The sequence below is a fragment of the Neolamprologus multifasciatus genome, chromosome 20, assembly GCF_963576455.1.
Source record: "Neolamprologus multifasciatus chromosome 20, fNeoMul1.2, whole genome shotgun sequence".
NCBI lineage: Eukaryota > Metazoa > Chordata > Actinopteri > Cichliformes > Cichlidae > Neolamprologus > Neolamprologus multifasciatus.
In genome coordinates, this window is record NC_140458.1 from 31,264,639 (window position 1) to 31,289,604 (window position 24,966).

Here is a 24,966-nt window from a genome sequence, read left to right on the forward strand (position 1 = left end):
ACTTGTTTAAAAAAATACAGACCCTTGACTGCACCTGTGACTCTGCCGTCTCCATTTGACTTCTAAACAAGCACACATTCACGCATGTAATTTATAGAGAGGATTCTGCTGTTCACTCATCAAATAGCTTTCATACATGTTCCTTCACAGGACAAGAAAAACTGCCAAATTTCCATAACAAAACATTTTAAGTCCTCCTTTTTCATTAAACAGGACCATCTGCGCTTAACACTGGGGCTCATAGGTGGAAATTTACGAGTAAAGAGGTGAAAGTCTGGCAGCCTTACCCATGTCATTGATTCTGTTGAGCTCCTCTGAGGGTGTGATGACCTCTGAACTCTGACCCTGACCCTCTACGATGCGCAGCTCTTCCAGGGACAACCCGGAGCGGGTTATGACCTTGGAGGGGAAGTCATTCTGATTGAAACAAAGGAAGACATTAGCATATAGCTGGAGGAGCGACACTGAATCTCCAAACCTAGCTATAGTGTGAGGCATTGGCCATTTAAGGCCATTTTATTTGACTTGAATACACAGGAAAAAATAAAAAATAAGGAACAGCAATGACTTGAAGTTTGAACCACAATAATACACATCATCACAGAAAACATGCTGCTCCGGGCTTACCTTTTTGAAGTATTCATCATCAAAGGAAATCTTGGCGGTTCCCGACTGCCTCACTCCTGACCCGTAGTCTGGAGCTTCCTCGTCAGCTACAAAGAGAAAAACCCTCCTCTAATCAGGATCTATCTCAGACACAGATGACTTAAACTGTCAACACGGATCAAAAGGAATACACCGAATCTAAGGAATCTTTTCTTTGCCACTGTATCAGTGACTTCAATATGCTGCCATGCTGCTACTGAACATTAAAGCAGTTAAATTTACCATTTAAATAGCATAAAAATTGAAAACTTTATATGGCCCAAATACAGGGGCGCTCATATTTAATAAAGAGCAATAAGCGTGCTTTTATCTCCCCCAGTAGGCTCACTCACTAAAGAATCTCATTAATTACTCACCAGCTATAGCCTGGACCCCTACGCGCAGGAAGCCACGCACCTCGCCCTTCTCTGTTACTACGGCAACACGGTGAACCAGAGGTACAGGGTACAGCAGGTTACTCAGGTACACAAAAGCTCTGAGAGTAAAAAAGAGGAGAGAGATATGAAAACCTGAGCGCGGTGCAGTCTGGAAACAGCTGCGGCATTTTTCAGATACAGAAAACATCAACATCCGATTCACGGTGGCGTTCACTAAACTGCTGATATCTGTCGGATCCCAAAGGAGATCTGAGCAGTGTCACAGACTGTCTCTACAAAACATATACAGACTGACAGCAATTCAAACACCCTGCGCACAATCGCTTTGAGTGTTTAAGCACATATTAATAATTACAATAACATACTGCAAAATATTAGTGACATTTATGTGAGGAGAAGCAAAAAAATAAATTAAGGACCAAAGAAAAACAAAAGGGGGGGGGGGGGGGAATATAAACTCAATCTGCAGCAGCTCAAACCATCTGTTTTATTTTTAAACTGCGTGACAGGGTGGTGACGGATCGCCGGGGCTGCGGCGGTAAAGCCTGTAACAGGGTGGTTTATTGTGCTGCGTTATGGCCGTGTTAGTCTCTTACGCACGCACTCACTGACAGTTTGATTTGTTTTGCTGTACCTCTGATGGCCTACTCTTTTTTTTTTTTAAACTGTCTGCTGTCCCAGTGCAGGGAGACTCGAGGCTAAGATGGAGGAAAGATATGAATCTGTAAATTCTCTGAAGTCACAGTGACGCAGGTTAGCCGAGCTTAGTTCAGCTCAGTCTGGCTGCACCGATCTGTCTTCTTCTTCTGAGGCTGGAGAGTCGTTTTGTTTTTTTAAAGTAGCCATTATGTTCACAGCACTGAGGCTGCGGCGTGGGTGCAACGTGAGCTGCTGCAGCATTTCACAACAATGAATTAAAACAAATCCCAGTGAGCCTGATTGAGTGACAACTACCAACTACTGGTCAGTTAATATGAACTACAATCCATCACATGTACACTGTTAAAGCAGACAAGGTTATAAGAACATAATGATGTAATCACAATGTAATAAATAAAAGAAATAAAGAGGAAAAAAAAGATTTAGAGGATTAAAAAAACAACAACAACATAAGATGACAAATAGCCAATCAGCTTTCACACAGCAAATACATGTATTTCGAACACAGATGGCAGTTAATGCAGTCAGCACTGTGATGGTGGCGGGGAATGAGACATCACGCTGGGAGGATGGATAAAGATGGTGGCTTTTTTTGTGGGACTCAGTCTAAATTAAAAGTGTGACTAATCCTATTACGTCCAAAAAGTGCCCGAATTATCTCGAACTGCTCTGAAAACATGATCCGACTCTTTCAGGAAGTCATTTGCGCACATGTGTTTACTCACATTTTAAGCTCCTGATCTTCTAACTGTTTAATAATAATGTTGGTGCATTTTGTCCCTTTATATCTATTCACTGCACTGCTGCTCGATGCAAACTATCAACTATCCAAAATCTATTTCTGCACCGTCACAGGGCGTAATCCAGTACATCCTCAGTTTTTCCTATTTTCTTCACTGGTTTCTCTTTGCTCTGTATCTGCATACACGCAAATAAAAATAAACCAAGCCAACATCAGCTCCTAACTCCTGCCCCAGCCTGTATGTGAACGCCACGGTCACCAACCTTCCCACCAGGATGAACCAGGGGGAGCGGTCGTAGAAGGGGTCCTGGCCATCGCTGAAGATGTCCGAGCCCTCCTCGGTGCCGGCGTCTGAGCTCGTGTCGTCCACGAACGCCTCATCGTCGATCAAGTCAGACATCTCGCTCTGGCGCTCGTCCGCCATCTCCGTGATCTCCGAGTCGGTGGTGGAGAAAGTAGGAGAGGGTGTGCGGTCAGCCAGGTGCTCATTGACGCAACCGTGGAAGATGGGGGAGCTGATGGGGGCGGCAGTTTGGGAAGAGTGGCGAGAACCAGGGATAGGTAAGAGCGGAGCAATAGAGTTAAAACAGCTCAGTGAGCACGGCATCGATGTGACACTTCACTTTCAGAAACAAACATTTCCTTCCTCAAACAACATAAAACACATAGCTGGACACTAACCAGCAGGAAGTAGGTAATGTAAACAATTATCAGCTACACAGAATAATGTGAAGAGTTAATGCAAATAAATTTGTAGGATTCAATTCATAGGCAGCAGGTATTAAGCCAACAGTGTGACAGCGGTTTACAGAAACATGACTATTTTAAACCAAAATGAAACGTCACTTTAAAGGATTAACATACAAATCGTCTCACACAGGCTGAATGAAAAGAGGATAGAATACAAAAATGCCTCAAAGTTCCACATTATCCAAATCCACAATGCTATTAACAAGTGTTTGCATGAATTACAGGCGGATATCAACATGGGAGTGACATGTGAGAACAGACACAGCAAAATGATACACAGGATAAAAAAAAAAAAAACTACAAAAAACAACACAGGATTAAAATGTGACATCAAATAAAATAATAAATACAAAAAGGAAAGTTGATATGTGACATGAAATCATATGGGAAAATAAAATCAACAGCAAAAAAATAAAAATGAAGGATTTCAGCGAGGAGCAAAACACCAACAGACATAAATAATAAAACACGAGGCCCACTTGTGTGAAAACGCTGGTGCATGTAACGTCAATGGCAGAGGATGAAAGTGAGAAGTGGAACACGAGTGAACGTGATGCACCGTACGCTTCTGTTGGTTCTGCGTTACATACCTCCCCACGAGTTTGAACCAGTGGAAACGGTCATAGAAGGGATCGTTTCCTGTCAAAGTGCCCTCACAATCCTCCTGGTGCGTGGAGGCCATTTCTCCAGCGCGGTCGTACATCGATCTCATCTGGTCCAGCCTCTGCCTGCAAATGACAAGCGAGTCATTTTAATGGGAGAGCGATGAGAAAGAGAGCTCCTAAAAGTCAGAAGGCAGAGACTGCTGGGTGTACAGACGCTGATATCATAGCTCTTTGTGTCTTTCTTGCATTCCTGGTACAGGAAATATGAGAAGAGGCACACAAAAAAAATTAATTTGCACAAAAGCAGATAGATACAAACAAAAAAAGGAAAAAGAAAGTTTAAAATACTTAAAATATCTTTTGGTAAATTATTTCTTATACAGGTTAGTTACTCTAAAATTAGTTAAAATCTGAAGTTAGGGCTTTTATTATTATTATCATTATTAGTGTTGAGAATGGTCTTTCAGTGATAGACGAAGCGTTACGTTACCAGTTTATTAGGTACACCTGTTTAACAGCATTTTAAAAATAACCAATTTGAAAAAAACCAACAACAACAAAAAAAAAACGTGTCTCAATTGGAGCTTCAGGATTTAAATGTATGTATTGTAAATAAACTCAGGAATAGTTTAAGAAGGAAAAGTGGAAGCATTACTTGAGTTTTTCAAGGGACCAGTAGTGCGTGGCTCCATTCTTCAGGTCTTGAACCTCTACAGCGACCACGGTGCGAGGGAAAGGCCTCGGGTCACGATCTTTCTCTGGCTCTGGGGGAAGGAGCTCAGGGGGCAGTGGCGAGTACGGCGTGTCTGTCAGCAAGACAAACTGGAACTGGACCTGATGAATGATGGGAAAGGACGAATACAAGGGACTGTTTATATCTTCAGGTAAGTAAATGTTCAAAGGTTGATATCGTGAAGCTGAAAGATCAGATGAACACCCCTCCACTCCCTTCCTCTTCATGCCCTTTTGATCTCAGCATCTTCTGGACACAAAACACTAAAGCAATTAATAACATTCGATATAAATCACACACAGATAGAAACCCGAGACAAAATCCTGTCAGCTTATGATGAAAATGGCCTGGAAATGTGACAGATGACTCATTACTGGTATTAATCACAGAGGGCCTAGAAGTGGACACGCATTTAAATCACACTTTTATCCCTGATGAGGGAGGTAAACCAGGCATCAGTTTCATTTAAAGGAGTTTTGACAGGGACATAAAAAAATAAATATCTGTGTGACCTTTAAATAATAATAATAATAATACAATTTTATTTATATAGCACCTTTCTAGACAGAATCATAAAGTGCTGCACATAAGATAACAAATAATAAAAGGGTAAAACAGACAATATAAACAGAAATTTAACCAAAAACAGTTTTAAAAAGGAGAGTTTTGAGTTGTTCTTTAAAAACAACTACCGAGTCCACAGTTCTTAATGTATGAGGGAGAGAGTTCCACAGTCTCAGGGCCACAGTGGCAAAAGCTCTGTCACCCTTAGTTCTCATCTTAGTCTGTTTTATATCAAGTAAGCCCTGATAAGATGACCTCAGGGACCTGCTAGGGACATAGGGCTGTAGCAGATCGGAGATGTAGAGTGGTGCCAGTCCATGCAAGGCTCTAAATGTCAAGACCAGGATCTTAAAATGTACTCTAAATTCAACAGAAGCCAGTGTAGCTGAAATAGCAACGGTGTCACATGTGAATACTTGGAGGATTTTATCAACAGCCTAGTTGCAGCGTTTTTCACAACCTGCAGACGATCCAGAGAACCTTTGCTTAGACACATATACATACATAGTAATGGAATTGCATTGATATACAGCTTTGTTATCTTAGTAACCATTTAAAGTGCTTTAAAGTAAAAGCCACACCTCTAACCTTGAGGCAGATGTCAGTGAGATTCAAACTCGGCCGAGACTTTTAGCAGATACACCAATGTTATCAATTTGAAACTGCTACTCTGCATCATTCTCGAGCTGTCACATGCACAAACTTGGGTGTCCAGGTAAGATCAAAAACAGGAAACTTCTTACAGTGAGGCGACATCTTTAACAAGGAGAGTGGCGCCATTTTTTTAATTTTTTGCTGGTTCTTTAAAATGTATCAATCACATCCAAAGAACACCAAAATGGTCTACTGCTGGCTGCAAGAACTTCCAGTATCTAAAAAAAACTGAAGGCCTGCATCACTTTTAATTTTGTGTTAGCATGCTGCACGCTAATGCTAACAATTAGCACTAACCAAACACAACAGACCTGTGTGGGAAATGCAATGCTAAGCCAACAAACATATAAAATAGACAAATAGAATAGAATAGCCTTTTATTGTCATTGAACATGCACAATGAAACTGTAGAGGGAAGCATGCATAAGAAAAGTCTATGGTCACAATACAAGTAATTTCTGAAATGTCAACACCGCTGCATGAAAACATTTTGTACTGAACGAGTCTATCCTCTTTGTGGGCTTTATTGCCAGCCGACAGCTCTCAGATGGCTGTTCCCATCTTGATGAAGCTGTATTATATAAACGGGGCTTCTTGAGAGGAGGGCTTTAAATAAATAAGGAGCTAAAATGGAACTTTTCTTTTTACAGAGCTGAAAAAGAGGCGGGGAAACAGCGTATAGTGTAAGGATGATAATATTTTATTATAAGTTATCTAAGCACACTCTGCAAACCACTAAAATAATTCTAGGAACCTGTAAGTCATTATTATATGGAAAATATTTTACGCAGCAACCTTTAAGTCTAACATCCTCTGACCCATTAACGTCATCAGGCGCTTCCCTTGTGACACTCTCCCAGGCCTAAGGGTGTGTCATGTGGGTTTGTGTTTAGGTGTCAGTGAAATACGTAGAAAATTATAGATTATTGCTATGAGGGTGATTCACTTCAAGGTAAATAAAGAGAAATACCAATTCACTTACTTTCTTCTTCAGTTCCACACTGATGGCGTTAGCCTCTTTTAGGTAGACGGCATTTCCCCACAGCTGATCTCGAAGGGAGGTGAACTGATGATACCTCCACTTCCTGAAGGCCCACTGAGCCAGCTCAAACTCGTGCTGAGTCCACGGCACTGTGCGGATACAAAAGACAGAGGGGGCGTTATCAAGATAAATACAGCAGTTATTAAACTTTACAAATCAAATAATCATAAAACCCAAAAGGACCATAGCTTTGATTTAGCCCAGCCACAGATCTATCCTACTTAGCATTAATGCTTGAAATACAAGAGGATCTCTCAGTTATAGCATTTTGTCAACTTTACTTTAAAGGTAACATTACTTGTAGGCACTGACTGCAGTATCAACAGTTTCTTTTTGAGGCCCTCAAACAGAATTAATGAAAAAAGTTCCAGAAAAGCACGAAACTTACAAACATATGCATCAAGAACCAAAACTAAGAGGTTTCTTGTATGAAACTACAATCTCTGAGCATAAAGGTTCAGTTTTGTCACAATAAATAGAACTCCTTTAAACATGACAGAGCCTGTATTCACATTAGGTTTCATTTTGATGGATGAGATTAAGACTAAATTAATTAATGACCCATCGCTGGTTATTACCAGTCTTTCATCCAGACTTAAAATGATGGAAACCAGCACAGAGGCATGCTCTGAACCCTGAGACAGTGATTTAATGACAATCTGTCATCACTGGGCTGAATAAGTATGGTCCTTTAGACTTCATAATGATGAGCATTTCTGACCTGGTCTCCCTTGAAAAAAAAAAAATCTCAATGGATTTTTTGGTTAAACAGAGGTTTAGTAAAAGTAATATATAAATTTATGTAAAACAACATATACCATTAGTAGTATGTTTTATTGTGCATGGACTAGAGGATGTACTAGTTTTGAGCTAGTTTTCTGTTAATACCTTCAATGGGTAATTAATGTGGCACTATTAAAATACTTGAATCTGAATGAAAGTGATATTATGAATATGTAAATACTATACGCACATCCAAGGAGTTTAGGCTCTGGACACAAAGTGTGGAAGAAAACAGACACAGTTCATTTATATATTTATATAAAAATAAACACACACGCACTCACCCACACATATATATCTATATATACACATATATATATATATTTTAGCATTACATGTAGTGTGTACAGGAAAAACAATCATCTTCAGGTCTGAAAATGCATACTACACACCTTCCTCTTCCTCCTCCTCCTCCAACTCTTCTTCATCGGGTGTCTCAGCTATCAGTGAGCGAGTCTCCACCTGTTTCTGAAGCTCCTGCAATTTGCTCTCGTAAACCTGGACACCAACACAAGGAAGAGGAGAGAGAACGTGGAAAACTGTCCATCAGCCGCAACAACAGGTGACGCCAACCCAACGAGGGTTTTATTTGTGAAAAACGAGCACTGAAGACCGATTATGAAGCCAAATGATGCGCGCTTCTGGACGTGTAATAGCATTAAACTGGTTTATACTTATTAGATTGTGAGCCCTACCCTTATATTATGAATTTCTAGATAAATATGTTGCACATAAGCAATTCATGCATCATTACAAAGGGAAAAAAAGATATTTCTTCTGTCCATGAAACTAAGATATTATTAAATCCAGGACTAAAGAGATTCAATAAAGTTCTAATTATGTGGATCGCTCAGCTCTTCACCAGTACAACAAAGGAGAAACCATCGCCTTTGTAAGAGCATAAACTGTGGGATACTTTCTATACTGATCAATGAGGAAAAAAGCATCTGAGAGCAGTGGTATGAGTGGAAGCAGAGAGGTGCCGGTAGAAGCTGAGTCAACTGTAATCCAATGAGGGGCGCCATCATCATCATCAGGACAGGCTGCGTTCCCAATGACCTCATCCTGTTTGTTCACAGTCTTCTGAGAAGACAATGCAGCCTTTTCATTTGTCTGCTGAACTCCTACCAGCAAGCTGACGTCTCCTCGTTTAAGGAGCCCGTGGAAATCCAGCATGAAAGTTTCACCGATCAACTCGAAGCTTATTTAGAGTTTATTAGAAGGACACTTTAAGCACCTTTAACCTGACTGTTGCAAATTATTAACCCTGCACGCTGCCTACATGCAGATTCTACTCCTATTTAGGTTTAGTGGTAGTGGAAAACAAATACCAGCAATATGTAACAAACAACTGCACATGGATCATGTCATTTTATTTCATTTCATTCATACCTTGACAATAAAACACATAGTTGTGGTATATCCTTTATGAAAACCAGTGAACAATACTGTTCAATGTTAATGTGCTCTATCAAGGAGCAACACAACTCGGTACACAGCCACAATGAGGCACTTTATGTGGTTGTAGGTTCAAAAAACACAAGATGTACGACACTCAGACACGGAGACCTAGCATACTTATAAATGCAGATTTCAGAGCTGTACACACGGTGGTTCATTTGATGCTGTACACTGTCCAGCTTACCCGGTCACCATCTATTTCTTTTAATAGATTCATCAGGGCTGAGGAAATGTAAGCTACTCCATGCACAGATAGTCAGACATATGAGGGGAAGGCTGGCTGAATATGTCATGTCATTTGGTTTTTTTGTTACAGCATAGTAAGGCAGAATTTATACCGTCAAAACTTAAGAGCATAAAAAAGAAAATAAATTCAAATCCCAGGCTTAACAATACGACAGTCCTCAAAGGTCTCTCCCGTCCTGCTGTGAGTGTCGCTGTTTGTCTGAAATAATTTGAAGACCATCTGATATCTAATGTTAATAATTAATGGGGGTTCTTTTAAAACTAAAAATGCAGCAGACAACAGGCCGATTAAAAGGGTAGGCAAATACGCACACGCTAAAGCACAGAGGCAAAAACACTGATACAGACTACTGAAGTTATTAACATGGGCAACAGATTTCACAGACCATCACACCCATATCTGTCTCGGTTGTGTGAATATGCAGCTAAAAACAAGGCAGTCCTTAAAAAAAACAAAAATCTCATTTGATATGGACATTTCCTCTGAATACCATTATGCAAACATTTCAAGTCTTTGTCCTGCTTCCAACATTTTTAGGGCGAGTCTTTGGGAACCCTGACAACACTCTGTAGGGCATCCATCTGAAACACAGTGAACTCTGTGCTTACTCAATGAGCCACAAACCTAAAATGTAATTTTAACCAGACTGAGTGCTTCATACAGGAAGAAAAGGGGAAACTATTCAGTGAAACTTTGAAATGGATACAATTTGCATTCACGTACAATCGAGGGCGCTCTCTGTGCTTTTCAGCGTAGTGGTTCTTGCATTTCGGCGCGTCTTTAGTGAGCTCCAAAACTCACGGACATGTTTTAAAACCTTTTTTGGACTTGGTCTGCTTTTAAAACATATTTTTAAAAGAACTTGGTATCTTTAAAAATTAGTGCAGTCAATAACAAATTATGCAGCTTATCCGTGAAGTGAGGAAGTGCAAAACACTGTCATGTAAGTAGTTGGTAGCTACATATTTGAAGTTTATCTGAATATCTGAAGTTTTTTTGGTTAAACTGCTAAGTTAAAAGAAAGACAGGAAAAAGTTTGTAATCAAGCAAATAAGATGATTACTAAAAAAATGTATAAGTCAGTATGTTATTGATAAAAAGTTAGTTTTGGTTAGGTAAGGTATGAAGCTTGATTTACAAAATTAATCTGCAAACCTGTCCGTAGGCACTGAATTAAAAGGAAGGCAAAGGAAATACTGAATTGCAAAGGCAGAGCAGGATTAATAGAGTTAGAGCATCTAAAAAGGCACTTTAAAAAAAACCCACTTTCTTTATATGTCAGTCTGTTTAAAAGGCACTCGATTGACTGGTGCTTCAAGTTATTCCTCAAGTGGTCTTTTGATTCCAGATCTAGGCCAATGATGCGTTATAACAAAATGCTTTATGAGGTAAACATGATCGTGCTAAAGACAACTGATTCTCCCATCCTACCGTGCAGCTCAACAGTACGTAGATAAAACACTGGGTGTGTTCTGTTGCTAAAGTGGGCACCAACAAAAATATCAATGCATATTGGACACGTCACTATGTTCATGTCACAGTGGCCATTTAAAAAAACAAAAAAAACACAACACTCTACTTTCATCAATACTAAAATGGCAATAATGTAAACTCAGAAATTCGACCGTGAAAGTAATTTGGCAAATCAAAGTGTGATTCATCAACTTGTCACACATGCTGATAAATGAAGAGTAGGCATGACATGTTAAAAAAATTATCTGTTGGCTTTGAATCCTTTGAATCCCAGTGACAGTGATGACAATGCACACGATGCAGAAAACAAATGATAAAAATGTCATATGATGATACTGATGGTGATAAAATGTCTCTTTTTTTTTATATATTTATATATAATACATACAATACTTGGATCAACCAGTAACACCGATCTAGTGCAATAGTCACAGTCACTTTTGTCAGAGCTGTTGTGATCTGTAATGTGTTTGCCTACTAAAAGTCTGTCAATCTACTTCCTCACTCCTCAAGTCCCACTCAGACCGTCGTCTCTCTGCTGGCTTTTAGGTTAGGAGCAGACATTTGCCTGCGCATTCGTGGAGGTGGCTGAAAGGTGACTGGATGGTTAGGATGGTCAGTGTGATGGTAATGCTGGTAACCATTGAAGCCGCCATCGGCATACATCGCACCGTTATAGTGGCATGGCTGTTGGTGGTGGTGAGGCTGGGGATGTGCTGGCTGGTTCTGATAGTGGCGGGGCTGGTAGAAAGCCTGCGTATACCTCCTGTTGCTTTCAGACTGCTGCAGTGACTCCATGGAGCCCGAGGGACGCTGACGGTGATTAAAGGAGTTGCTGCGGCCTCGTTCGTGCAGCTGCTGATGTTGGTTGTTCCTATAGTTATGCCTGTGACCCTGGTTTAAACCTTGGTCAGAGTCCTTGCTTCTGCGCTGAACTGATGGGCTTTGCAGCGCTGGAGAGACTTGGATAACTGAAGCAGCCATCTTATCCATCTTATCGCTACACTGTACATCTTCTCCAGCTAGGCTTTCTGCCTCCTCTTCCTCTACAGCTTCTTTGGGCACCTTTAACTCTATAACCTGCTCATCTGTAATTATGATATGAGTACCCGGGCTCCACGAGTTACGGTGCTTTGGATTACTTTTGAAGGGGAAGCGTAATTTACGGTCTTCTGGTGGTATAAAGCGATGAGGCCCGGGATGCCGGCGGAGCTGCTTGGAGATCTCTTGTTGCTGTAGATTCTTGAGGCGCAGCTGCTCTTGACGCATCCAGCGCATGTGGCCTCGCTTTAGCGTTGAATCATCTGCCGTACTTTGGCCTGTTAGTGAATCTGCATCTTCTTCGTCAGGCTTTTCAGGCACAGGTAGTTTTCCTTCCTGAGGGCTTGGAGTTCTTGCTTCACAAGTAGAGGGACCTACACTGGGAGGCTTTTCTTGGCCCTCTGGGGTTATGAGCGGTAGGACCTTTTCCATTTTAACCATCTTATTCCTGAGGGCACGGATCTCCTCATCCTTCATGTTATTCTGTTTCTTCACCTCCTGCAGGATGTCCTCGAGTTTATCAATGTGCACTTTTAGTTCGTCCATAACAACTCCTCCGGGTCGAGACCCATTGGTCATGACATCCTCAATGCGCTCGTCACCAACCCCTACAGTGTCCCAAACATCCCGAGCCACCGCCCTCCACGAGTCCCGCTCGTTGGGGTCCTTCTTGCCATAGCTAGCGCAAAGCTCCTTCATCTTTACAATAGCCAAAGCCTCGATTTCCTGCCGTGTGTGACGGAAGTCATTGAGCGCCACTTCGTAGCAGATTTCTTTGACTGCCTGGATCTTCAGGTCAGAGATGGTGACCCACTTAGAGTCCTTGGTGATGCGGCGCCGCTGAGGGATCTGGTACATTTTCACTGGCTCTCTTCTTTTCCCACTGCTGGGTAATCCACACTTTTTCACTATGGTTTGGAGCTTGCTGGGAGGTAGCTTTTCCCTCAGGGAAGTGATCAGTCTCCAGCTCTCTTCGCAAGACCTCTTATCTGAGTCATCCCCACTATCAGAGTCTCCATCCTTGAGAAAACAACACAGGACACAAACCAGATGGGTCCCCCCCAAAAAAAGGAGAAATTACAATGGGAAATCAGGGAGAGGATGAAAAGATGGCTTTTAAAATAAAAAAAAAAAAAAGAATGAACATATAAATATGCAACAAGGGAACACCAACCAAGAGTCAAAGTTATATCAGAAGATTACGTTCTGTCTTAAGCGCAGACAGCATTTCCAAATTCTGGATTTTTAACCAAAGGTGACAATTACACTAATATTAGAAACATTTTGCATACATCATTATTATACAAGATGTATGGCAACATGCAAGATATTTTTTTTAAAGTTATGCTGAAAATAAAGCTATAGAAACGGGGAAAATTAATTCACAAGAAACAGTGGCTTCCATTGACTTTCTTGTCAGTTTTCCCTCTCTAACTTCTCCACCGAAACGGCGCTATGGATATAAATTCATGTTCAACACAACACTCGCTAAAAACTTTTTATATGTCTGAAATGGATGTGTCCTTTTTGGACCTTATTGTTCCCAGTGTTGCATATTGATATTATAGGTAAAGCATGTCTATCATGATTAGAAAGAAAATATCAATAGATGATAGTTGCTGATTGGAGCACATCTGTACTGTTTTGTGATATTCCTCTTCTTAGTGGAAAATTTTGTGAGTTGGATCCCAAACATGCTACAGCAGCATGCATGTAGATGAATTCTGGAGCTTTCCCCCTTTAGTCCAGAAGGTTTGAGTGGTTTTAGTATTAGTGGTAAGTTAGCAGACAGTGTTCTTGCAGTTGATCAGAAAGCCAGTAGAGAGAGGAGATGCAGAAGTGCGGATAAGTGTTAATCCACTACAAGAAAGTTGTTAGTTGGAGGAAAAAAAAAATGCAGTTTCTCATTTTTTGGAGACAGCATACATTACAGATCACAACCAGTAGAGATCATTTCGATTGCGTGTATGAGACTGTACGTATCTTTGGGAAGAATTGGACGTGTTATGTCCCTGGGAGTCTGAACCCTCTGTGTGTAATTCTGCACATATAAAACCAACAGGATGTGAACGAGGCCCCGTGATTCACTGAGTTAACTGTGAGCAGTGGAAACTGTTGTTCAGTCGTGCCCTCACAGATGCCAAAGAAGTCAATGAGAAACCACATTGTCACTATCTGTCAAAAACTACAGCAGAAGTTGTTGTTATCACAATGCATTGTACATATCTGCAACTGCATTGAAGAGATGAAACTCAGGACAAAACAGAGTAAGAAAACTAGAGTAGAAATCTAATCCAAGCAAATCAACAGCCACTTCAGAGTTGACCAGCTCCGGCAAACACTGCAACTTAGTCCACAACCAGTACTGAATGAGTTAAGAAAACATGCTATTAAAATGAACCATGCAAAAGCAGCGGCACTTTTTAACATGTTTTTCGATGCTGATAAATGCTGAATCGGTTTTAAAGGAAATTTGATCTTCATATCAAATCAATTTTAGCTGCAAGTTGCTGTTTTGCAAGATTCAGATCCACTAAAGAAGACACAAGAAAGGGGAAAATAGGGGTTTGGAAAGGGGAAAGCTTTACAGTCTAATTCTTGCTTAATCAAGCTGCTACAGAAAAAATAAATAAATTGTTGAACACAAGAGGACAGCCAGTAAAAGCTTATCCGTCTCAAACCAGAAAAACTTCCATGCAAAAAGAACAGACATGCGCTAGGAGTAAAAGTGTGATTCACACATAAACATCTCAAAGTGTCAGAGCTCGGAGTGAGAATTAGTACTAGTGAGATTTAAAAGGACCAAATGAAACCATCATCCAAAGAAACAAGCTGTCAAATTGTAACTGATCGTAGCTTTGGAGATACTTTTACTTTGAAATCCACGAGAGATAGCCTGAAGTACATCAAAAATCACACACAAAATATCCCAAACTAGCACGTTCACTCAATAAGCTGCTTCTAGTAGCAATTTCATTAACTTTAACAAAAGCAACAGCTCCTTTTACACCCACTCTGCACTTATTACTAACTGGTTTAAAACATCTTTGATAACAAAAAACAGAGTGAGTTCTTTAAATTCACAAAAGGGGCTTCTTTGAACTCACCAGTCGCTGCTGCTCCAGAAGCTGATCGGCTTCTTCCTTCTCTTTTTTGTACAAGATTTCCATCTCAGTGAGTCTACACAGCAGAGTAAAATAAAAGTTTTGAAACACATCAAACAATCCACATTTAATGCCACACAAATACTCGCATATTTAAAATAAACGAACGTCATAAATTGCATACCTTTTCTCCATTTCCTGCTTCATGTCAATGCCCTGTTTCTCTAGGAGTTCTCTCTGAGCAAATGTCCAATCGACGGGCTCCACGGGGGTTTCGGCCGATGGCGTCTTCTCCCTTTCAGCTCTGGCCTGCTCTGGGTGGTTGAACCGGAACACGTGGTTCTTTCCCATAATGATGCGATTGCCTTAAAGTAGGCAGCACAAGCATGAAAAAAAATTTCTTAAATGCTACAGGTCATAATACATTTCATAATTTGGGCATTAGGAAATTAGTTACATCATATCTGCTTACAGACATCACACAAATGTTCACAGTTTGTATAGAAAACTTTCTACACACATACCTGAACGAAGCTGGATCGAGTCCTCAACACGCTTGCCGTTGACGTAGGTCTCCGATCCCTCGCAGGGCACCAGCATGACAATAACTTTAGCAAAAACAAACCAATCACAAATCAATCATTCTGAATGACTCATCACCATTCAAAAAAACAAACAAACAAACAAAAAAAACAAAAAGAAAACAAACCCACAAATACGTCACCCATTAGATGTAGTCTATATATTTATTAGGGGTGCAACGATACTCGTATCGATATTGAACTGTTAGATACAGTGCTTTTCGGTGCTTTCGGAGCACTCAGTGGATCTGCGCTCGACAGTGCAGCCTAGGCGGAGTAGTCGAACGCAGATTCACTGAGTGCAGGGCAAGCTAGCGAGACAGAAGTTAAGCTCTCCTTGCAACATGGCAAATTGAACCTCCCCCACCCTCATTCAGATCTGGCGTTTGGAACTATTTTGGTTTTCATGTGACGTATGACCCTGAAGGTAAGCGCGTCATGGACTAAAGTAAAACAGTATGTCGGATGTGTCACGCAATGCTCAATTACATTAGTGGGAACTAGTGCGTTAGCGCAGTTAGCTCGTTAACGTGTTGACGCCGTCCAGCCCCACGCACGAGGCGATCCGCCGTAACTCGTTAACGGAGATTTGCTGTGTTGTGGCATTAACGTCATTTCAACGAGATTAACGCTGACAGCACTAGTGGGAACACAACGAATATAACTGCATGTTTACTCCGACATCATCCTAGTGCAAAGACAAGTGGAAGCAGACAAAAACAACAAGCACGCATGCTACAATCTTTACCAGAGTCATTTAGACAGCCGTTAGCACATGATTCTCCTCATGGGGACCTGATATGTTTAATATGCTGCTGAGAATATAGCCCAGAAGAAGTGTATAGTATAGCTTTTATTTTGGAAAGAGACATTTCTCTGTAATAAACTCTCTTTTCCAAAGATGAGGGATTTCTCGATCAGATAGATTTGTTTTTTATTACTTTGTTGTTTCAGCAACATTAAATTTAAAAACTGTACTTTTGAGTTAAAATATATATTTATCATTTTAATAAATGACAAATTAAAAAGGCATGAACATTTTCTTTTGTATCGAAAAAAATATCGAACCATGACAGCAAAGTACCGAACCGAACCGTGAATTTTGTGTATCGTTGCACCCCTCATTTCATCCGTTCAAAAAAAGGTTTCTTTTGTATGTGTTTAGGTGTTTTTAAAATCACACTATAAACATCTTGCTCAACTTAATTTAGCACACATTCAATACATACACCTCCAAACACCAGCAGCCAGTATTATGTCTCACCATCTCCGTTGGCATTCCTTTCGCTGCGGAAGTAGCAGTGTTCTTCCTTGATATGAGCACCACTTAAAACAATGTCCTGTCTTCTCTCTGCGTCGGCCTGACCCACTCTGAAACAATCACAGAAGCCAGTTTGAGAGACTGCATACTGCTATCCACATGCATTGTCAGCCATTTGTGCAAAAATGTACAGTTAGTGTTTCTGTAAGTTGAAATGTAACAACTGACTCAACAGAAAGAGTCTATAGAGGGTACCAACAGGACAAAGAGGCGACATAAACAAAAGCAAAATGTATTCATTAGCAGATTTTAAGCCTGATCATAAAAAGACCCAGTAGTTTTCCTGGGAGAGTTGCCAGAACTTTCCAAATCCACTGTGGCAGGGTCATTATTCAGGTTTAGGTTACCTTGTAATTCCGTCTTTGATGTAGTAGAGCAGACACTCAGACATGAGAGGATCCTCATTCAGGTTAACCAGGTGTGGAGTCTACAGATAAACACATGAGGCAGACAGTTTACCACAAAAACATTTCTAGGATTTTGCTGCTTTAATCAACATTCATAGGTGCAGAAACTGCCCCTGTTGCTAGGATATTTTCATATCAAACAAATGCTTCTGTCTGCAAATGTAGACAGAAGCAGTCACATCAACACTGTCCTGACAACTCTGGAGTTTTATATTTCACAGAACTACTTCAAAAAGGATCCTGCAAGCTATTCCTCCAAAACACCAACCTTTTTAGGTGAGAATACCCCGTTAAAGTCTGCATAGAGATCGCAAGGCTAACCCGTGGAGCAGTGAGTGAAAGGAGAGAAAAGAATTTATGGAAGACAATCGGATGTGAACAAAGGACACATACACACACACACACACTAGAACAAAGACTCACAGACTCATGAAGTGATGACGTGTGTTGTTTCAGGCACTAATGACTCTACTGACAAACAAACATAAACATATCTACCAGTTTTTAAGTCACTGCACTATAGCACTGCCTCTACTTGATGGAGTGAAGGGAACATGCCACTGCTTGTAATTTCATAAGGATCTGATAGCACTGAGAGATCTAAGCATCTACAGGAAAAAAATAAGACTGTAAATGATCCAGCAGAGTAAAAGTACAAAACAATGAGCAGAAAAAGTGTAGATCTGGACCATGCACATAAAATGTCTACTAAAGACTAAACTGTCTAAAGTGGGGCTATTTCTAATGCGGGAAATGTAGTTCTGCCTGCTTATTTGGCTAAACAAACCTTTTTGGTGGCAAAACAATCAAAAGGCTCGTCAAATGGCCCTTCATCGCTAAGCTGAGTATGTGAAGGAAGCAAATAAGAAGTGGAAAGAAAGACAGAATGATAAAGAAGAAAAAAAACCCAGGAAGGGTTCTCATGGAAAAAGACACTGAGCTAAAGTGAAGTGATGGAGGAAGGATGTGCTTCACCACCACATGTTGACACTGTGGTGGTGAAGCACATCACCACCACAGTGTCGGTGGTGTTGACACGGTGCAGTGGGTTGACACTGTGCGCTCCCACCCAGTCTGTCATACCTTTTTAGGAGAGAATACACCCAAAGTGCCTCCATCTTCACGGATTGCCACGCCCATCTCTGCAAGCAAAGCCTCCCTGAAATACAGCCGAAAAACATTCGTACGCTCAGTGAAAGCATCCTTTATTGGTCTTTTATTCTTGCTTCAACATACACGGTGTGCACTTCTTTTTTCCCACTAAAGATCGTTTGTACTGGTAACTCGGAGAGGATGAGAACCGATGGTGTGCAACGTTGGAGTAAGTGATTTGTAGCATGACAACCGGCTGAGAATGGCACCAGTTAGACTCTATGGACAGACGGTAGCATGGTTGATGTCTGAGAGGGGTGTTTGTGCAGCCGAGTGTGACGACAAAGGAGGACGGTGAAATGGACAGAACTAGTGCAGAGATGGAAAAAAAGGTGGGAGAGAAAAGTAAAACAGACAGCACAGAGGGATGAAGAGAGAGAGTAAAGTACTAGGGGAAAACTAAAGGTTGGGTTACAGTTTCTGAGGACAAGTTCTTAAGATGTGATATTTGACAGTGTTGAAAATTAAATGTGCTCATAGAGAGATGGGGATAGATAAATCATGACCAACAAAGAGGGAGAAGACAAGAATATCCTATACAAAAAAGGGGGTACTAGTCACATTTAGCCACACATGCTGAGTAACAAACAAACAAAGCTTCAGAGAGCTAGAATGAGAAGGAAAGTGGCCAATCACAGCATCAGGTGGGAGTGAACGTCAAATTGCAGATAATGGATGACAGACATCCCTCTATGTGACGTCTGAGAGGTGTGTCGGGGGAAGTTTCCAATGCTATCAGAGCATTTGACACACAGTTGAGACAGACCGCACACCCCTTTAAGACTGACAGGATGCAATGAGGAAGACTTTAATGCACACGTTGGATAGACACCTTCCCCCTCAGGAAATAAAGATGGAAATGAACAAACACTGTCTGCCTGTACTGACCTCTCCATGCGGATTGCCTCAGTCTTTCGCAGTTTCTCCTCCCAGGTTTCATTGAGCTCAGCAATGATCTTTTCTGATTCCTGAAAAAAGGGAAAATTATGAGAAAAACAAAACCTGTGTAATATAAAAGTAACTACTAGCAGTGTATTGGAGGCAGGAACAAGCGCACCAACCTGGATTTGGGAGATTACCTTTGCCTCATCACTGTCAAATGTTTATGTGTAATGTTTACACTTTCCCTTCACAAAATAAACTTGTATATTCAACGTGATTATGACTTATTTTCTTGCGTTTAGATTCCCCAAAATAGCTTCAGCACTGACAGAGAACACTGTTCCTCACTATTAAAGCCTAAAGTTGATAAGATTGAATCTATTTTGGTCTGATTTCCACCGTATTTGCGTTGGTGCTTGACGTCATTGGATGACAGACGGGACCGGGCACCACGGTTGCCATGGAAACTGCAGCTCCTCATGGCTGTGGATGTTGCAATCTTATGTGCTACCCTATCTACAGAGTGCGAGAGACTGCTGTGAGTGGGAGGCATATAAGGCTCGGTGGCTGCGTGACGACCGATACGCAAAGCAGGGTTTTATTAAAGGCTGTATGTGGCATAAAATTAAACAGCCATCTTAACGTTAAATAAATGTATTGAACAAGTTACAGTTTCTTCCTTTTTATCTTATTTCACGTTACTGTGAATTTCTTGACTTCTAATAATTTTTGTATATTTAATCATAAAAAATAAAGCTGCATCTCTATATTTATATATTTATATACACTGTGGATAAAATACACTTTTTAACAATTAAAAGCAGGCCTGTTGTCCCGTGTGGCATTGAAAAAGTCTGCAATTACTTTACTATTTTTGCCATATTAACCATGAAACCAGCAGTTAAGACCAATAGTTTTTCTTCAGGCCTCTATTGGTTAGAGCAGAGGTGTCAAACATAAGGTCCAGGGGCCAGAATTGGCCCAACAAAGGCTCCAAAACAGCCCTACTAATAAAGACGTCCCTCAACGATATTCAAACAGAAAATTTTCTGTGATTTAAGAAAAACTTTCTGTTTTATAATTACAGGATAGTCTGGGCAGCAACCTAACAGAACTTTTGATTTTTTTATTTTACGCATTTATTTCTTACAATTTAAGTCCAGAGTTTTGCTGACAGACTTCTTTTCCTACAGCTACATTACTCCTTTATGTAGGAAAACTTAGATATTGTTGAAATTATATTTATTTTTCTTATAATTGCATCTCTCAGCAAATAAATACATAGTTGTAAATGTCTTATTCCACTAACAGAAAGAGGAGTTCCACTTAAGATCAAAGATCTGTATGTGGGCCAGGGTATAAAATGAGATATCTGGGATACACCTTTAAGTGGCCAGAGTAGGAAGATGGCTGCGGGACTTAACTTTCCTAACAACAAACAGTGAGTGTGATTTTAAAAGTGCTGCATACACCATTGTCTGCTTTACCTTGAGTCTTTCAATGGCCTCCTCCCCTCCAGGCGTGGACATGATGCGCTCTTGGATGCTGGTGACTGACTGAAGGCCCCCCTGGTTGCACAGCGAGCCAGAGGACGGCGAGGCTGTCAGGGAACCAATAGGGGCTGTGGAGAAATGGCCAGGGCGTTGGTTCTCTGAGGCTATCAAGTATCTATTCTTATTGTTCTGAATGTCTTTGAGGTCTGAGCCAACAACAAGAAAGAGAGAGGGAGAAGGAAGATAACACAGAAAGAGGAGGGATAGGCCAAGAAAGGTTGGAAGGAATAAAACACATAAAAATGGAATAACGAAATACCAAATAGAAAGAAGGAAAGAAAGTAAGAGAGGGGGGCAGATGGGGAAAGAGAAAGGACAAAGGGGAGGAAAGACCAATGTAAGACACACATTTTACGTTGTAGGGTTTAGACAAACACCCAGCATGATAGTCAGCTACAGACAGCAGCAGTTTTCACTCCAGGCAGTTACGCTCCAACTCATCATCTTCCAGAGAAAACGCATTAAGATTTCAGCCTGAGCTTTAATAACCAGTTTAAAGGGCTGCTTTTATGGTGGTCACAATTACAGTGGAGAGCAATTAACTCTGAGCTCTTAATTTGTAGTATGTTTGGAAGGAATAGGGAGTTGTCACTTTGTTGCTTCTGTGCATGTGTGAATGAGAGTGAACACACTGTGTGAAAACTGCTATCACGAGTATCGGCTACAGGATGGGAGGGAGATGGAGACTGCAAGAAGGTCCAGCCGGAGGACAGGAGAGACGTGGACACATGCTGGCAAAGAAAGTTCAGCCTGGAGTTGATTAGATTAATTCACAGCACACGTGCCATACGCACACAGCATCCGCCATAACAAAAGCCACAGCAGCCTCACTCAAAGGTCAGGTAGCTCATGTCAATATGACCTCAAGGGACTCTGAGGCAACACACAAGTGATATTAGAAAAGGGTAAATATTCTGGGGGATGATGACTTTCTTGAGATGTGGGCTTTTTTTCTCCAAAAACATAGACCCAACTATAGCTTGAGCTAGTTAACTATTTGCCCTGCGCATCAGATGGTGCAGAAACATTTTTAAGGTTAAGATGTTAGGGATGCTTGAGAATACAACAGAAAGCACACTAGCAAACTAGTCACTCTACTAACTACTAAAGTGCACAAAGTTAGTCAAATCTTTACACAAACACCTCTGGTGCCTCTATATAGAAATACAAAAATTAAGCACCTTTCCGTCTGTAGCTCTGAGCCTCAGTTTGAGAACTCAGAAGGGGCATTTTAAAGCTTTGGGCACCGTCACCTGCTGGGGATGATTAGTGAAAGAAAACAAAATAAAAAGCAGAACGAATAACCGGGATTAAAATAAGCTTAAAGAGTGCGAGTCATAGGTAGTGAGACATTGTTATGAAACGATGCATTTGCATTTTGAGGCCAGGGAAAACTAAACGGCTACTCTAAAATGGATCTAAGCCTGTAAGTAGCTGCTTCCCCCCCCCTGTCATTCTGAAAAACGTAACAAAAAAATAACAATAAAGCGCAAAGCATGCTAACCTACTGCCATGCTTACTCTTGCCAGTTATAAGAACACCTATGGAAACCTTGGATTTCTGAAACTCTATTAAGCTTTTGGCACTTACATGCAAAGCTGGGAGCAGATTCAATATATAGGTAATGGGGTTCATAAGCAATGTTAGCTACTATAATTAGGGCAAATAGTGATATACGGTGCAAGTCTACCACACATATACACACATTTGATTCCACTTCCTGGACAATCATCCCCCATAGGATCAACTGAGGGGAAGCAGGAAAAGATGAGAAGGGTCAGAGGTCAGCACCAGTAGAATCGGAGGAAAAGATTACAGATATTTTTTATGTTTGCTTGTTTTGGGGGGGCTGGATAAACAATAACAAAGCTGAGAGGAAACGTCACGATATGTTTTGCTAAGTGCTACGCCATTAGGCGTGATCTATGCAGGCATTAGCAAGTAGTCAGGTTATTCATCACTTCAGCTATTAGAAGTCATTAATAGGTATATTATGTATCTAATTGACAAGGCTATGAGCCATTACTCCTGCATATAGCAAATGATATTTTAGTGCAGTTTTGAGTGACTACATGTGTTGTCAAACACATACAACCTTAAATATACTACATATTTGACGTTCTATACATGACTGCACTGAGGCATAATAAACCATTATTGAGGTAAACGTGCTAAAAGCTGCTTCCTTCTTTGTTTTTAGTGATGTACCAGCCACAAGTACAAGCACTGAGATGAAAACGTTAGATGGCTGAGAGTAACGAGACAGTAATGAAGATAGAAGACATTGCCAGTTTGTGGTGGGCCCTGACAGAGAAGGTCGCTGGCTGCAGATACGACCAGCTGAGACAGCATAAAACTCACTGTCCAGAATGTCTCCCAGGCCCTGGGCACGGAGCAGTTCCTTCAGCCGGGCCACTTCATCCTTCAGTTCGCGCACCAGCTTATTGTTGGGATCCTCATTGATGACAGCATTGCATTTGATGTTCTTGGCGCGGTCAGCATAGCTAAAAAACATAATAAAACAAATAATTTTAAGTGTAATTCAAACAATCACAATCTTTCTCCAGGACCGAAAGCTTACCGCAGAGTGCTGAGGGTTTCATCGTAGTTTATGTCTGCAGGACTGAGGGCAGCTACCATGGCTGTTCTGGAGTTCCCACCTGATAAAAGATCAGTAGAGATGTCAGATAAGCATTGAGGACCAAACATGACCAAAGGCACATATAATTTCTATGAAAATACAACATTTTTTAAAAGCTCGTCAAATGAAATACATTTTTTGTGTAATCAAGAGCTTCATTAGACTAAATCTAAGATACACTGCACACTTTTTGTGACACGTCTGGACCAAGGAGGTGAGGTGACTATGCTCTTCTTAAACTTCCTGAGTGCAATGTAGACTATTTCAAGTCTTTTCTTTTTTCAATCCTGACTGCATATTCCATTATGCAAATGGCTCAATTTCTCTGGCTGTCTACAAATACGGATTTTCGTACGTAATTTACTGGCAAACCACTATTGTCACATAGTAACGTCAATTAATCAAGTGATACTAATATTCATACCGAGGTTCTCCCTCAGCAGCCATGTCAGAACAGAGTCCCTGTATGGGATGAAATCACTCTTCTTCTTCTTCTTGCTCTGCGGTAAGCAAAGAAAAAAAAAATCAATATATGAGTAAAAATGAGCTGATGTAATGATGTACAAATTATGGAAGCGACTGGAGGCTGTGCAATATTATGTTGTAATAGAAAAAAAAAAGATCCTTATGTGTAAGGGTCAATATGTCAGGTAAAATGAGGAGAGAGTTAATTTGACATGCATTTGCTCTTGTGCAGGGATTGAGGGTTTAAGGTTTAAAGTGATAAAACTGATAACAGCTAAATATCTGTAACTTAATTGCTGCACATGACCAAAGGCTGTCAAATCTGTCTCATGGGATGAATGACAGGTTAGTGGTTTAGCTGTCAAAGGGTTTACCTTGCTGGTACAATTATCCTGTGCAAGTAAGCATTACAAGGACAAGAGAAGAGAGAACAGAAGGGCAGACATTACAGCATGCCAGGCTACAAACATGAATTCCTTTTGAAGGTAGGGTCAAGTTGGAGAGGATAAGAGAACGACCGCAAAGAAGGAGGAGGAGAGAAATAAAGGAAATAAAATCAAGTGTAAGACTCACCACTTCAGCCAAGGCAGAGATAACCTTTCCTAACGTGGTGAGAGACTTGTTGATGTTTGCTCCCTCCTGCAAACACAGACAAAAAGCAAAAACAGAATAAAATTACACAGATTTCCAGGTTATACAAGCCATTTTTTTAATGTGATTCCAGGGTGTTTCGGAAGATCGGAGTCTTACCTTTAGCCTGGTACCTTTAGCTCCAGTTGAATCTGCTCGCTCACTGCCTGCCAAGTCTACCAGACTAATTTTACTGACCTAAAGGGAGGGAGTAAATGCATTAGGCCTATAATAATGTGCATTTAATAGGGTGGGTAGAGAAAATAAATAAATGAATAAAATACAGCTCTTAGCTTCACCAACGCCAAATCTAAATTTCTGCATAATGTTGACCACATCAGAAAAAAAGATAGAGGAGCACAGTGCAGCACTTGGATGATGTACAGACTCCTCATACCAAAGCTACTGCATGACACAGGTTAGCATCTTATG

General features: G+C 40.8%; 1 protein-coding gene across 29 annotated transcripts in view; it reads right to left on the bottom strand.

Moving 5' to 3' along the window:
- kif1b (kinesin family member 1B) overlaps positions 1-24,966 on the bottom strand; it is a 60,986-nt gene that overhangs the window by 11,948 nt on the left and 24,072 nt on the right. For 4 of the 29 annotated variants that reach the window (XM_085146818.1, XM_085146822.1, XM_085146836.1 and 1 more), the window contains exons 8-34: positions 24,655-24,732; positions 24,478-24,543; positions 24,279-24,296; positions 23,864-23,939; positions 23,380-23,458; positions 23,160-23,302; positions 22,504-22,545; positions 21,980-22,054; positions 20,733-20,944; positions 19,252-19,331; positions 18,295-18,370; positions 17,999-18,052; positions 17,480-17,527; positions 17,152-17,231; positions 16,748-16,854; positions 15,427-15,510; positions 15,087-15,267; positions 14,906-14,978; positions 7,969-8,074; positions 7,767-7,784; positions 6,734-6,882; positions 4,456-4,634; positions 3,786-3,923; positions 2,709-2,960; positions 1,023-1,141; positions 628-713; positions 288-417 (exon numbers count right to left, since the gene is read on the bottom strand). In XM_085146818.1, coding sequence (XP_085002944.1) covers positions 288-417; positions 628-713; positions 1,023-1,141; positions 2,709-2,960; positions 3,786-3,923; positions 4,456-4,634; positions 6,734-6,882; positions 7,767-7,784; positions 7,969-8,074; positions 14,906-14,978; positions 15,087-15,267; positions 15,427-15,510; positions 16,748-16,854; positions 17,152-17,231; positions 17,480-17,527; positions 17,999-18,052; positions 18,295-18,370; positions 19,252-19,331; positions 20,733-20,944; positions 21,980-22,054; positions 22,504-22,545; positions 23,160-23,302; positions 23,380-23,458; positions 23,864-23,939; positions 24,279-24,296; positions 24,478-24,543; positions 24,655-24,732 — 2,749 coding nt within the window. The remainder of the gene's footprint in view (positions 1-287; positions 418-627; positions 714-1,022; positions 1,142-2,708; positions 2,961-3,785; positions 3,924-4,455; positions 4,635-6,733; positions 6,883-7,766; positions 7,785-7,968; positions 8,075-14,905; positions 14,979-15,086; positions 15,268-15,426; positions 15,511-16,747; positions 16,855-17,151; positions 17,232-17,479; positions 17,528-17,998; positions 18,053-18,294; positions 18,371-19,251; positions 19,332-20,732; positions 20,945-21,979; positions 22,055-22,503; positions 22,546-23,159; positions 23,303-23,379; positions 23,459-23,863; positions 23,940-24,278; positions 24,297-24,477; positions 24,544-24,654; positions 24,733-24,966) is intronic. The other 25 variants (XM_085146838.1, XM_085146847.1, XM_085146844.1 and 22 more) reach the window with 21 other exon arrangements.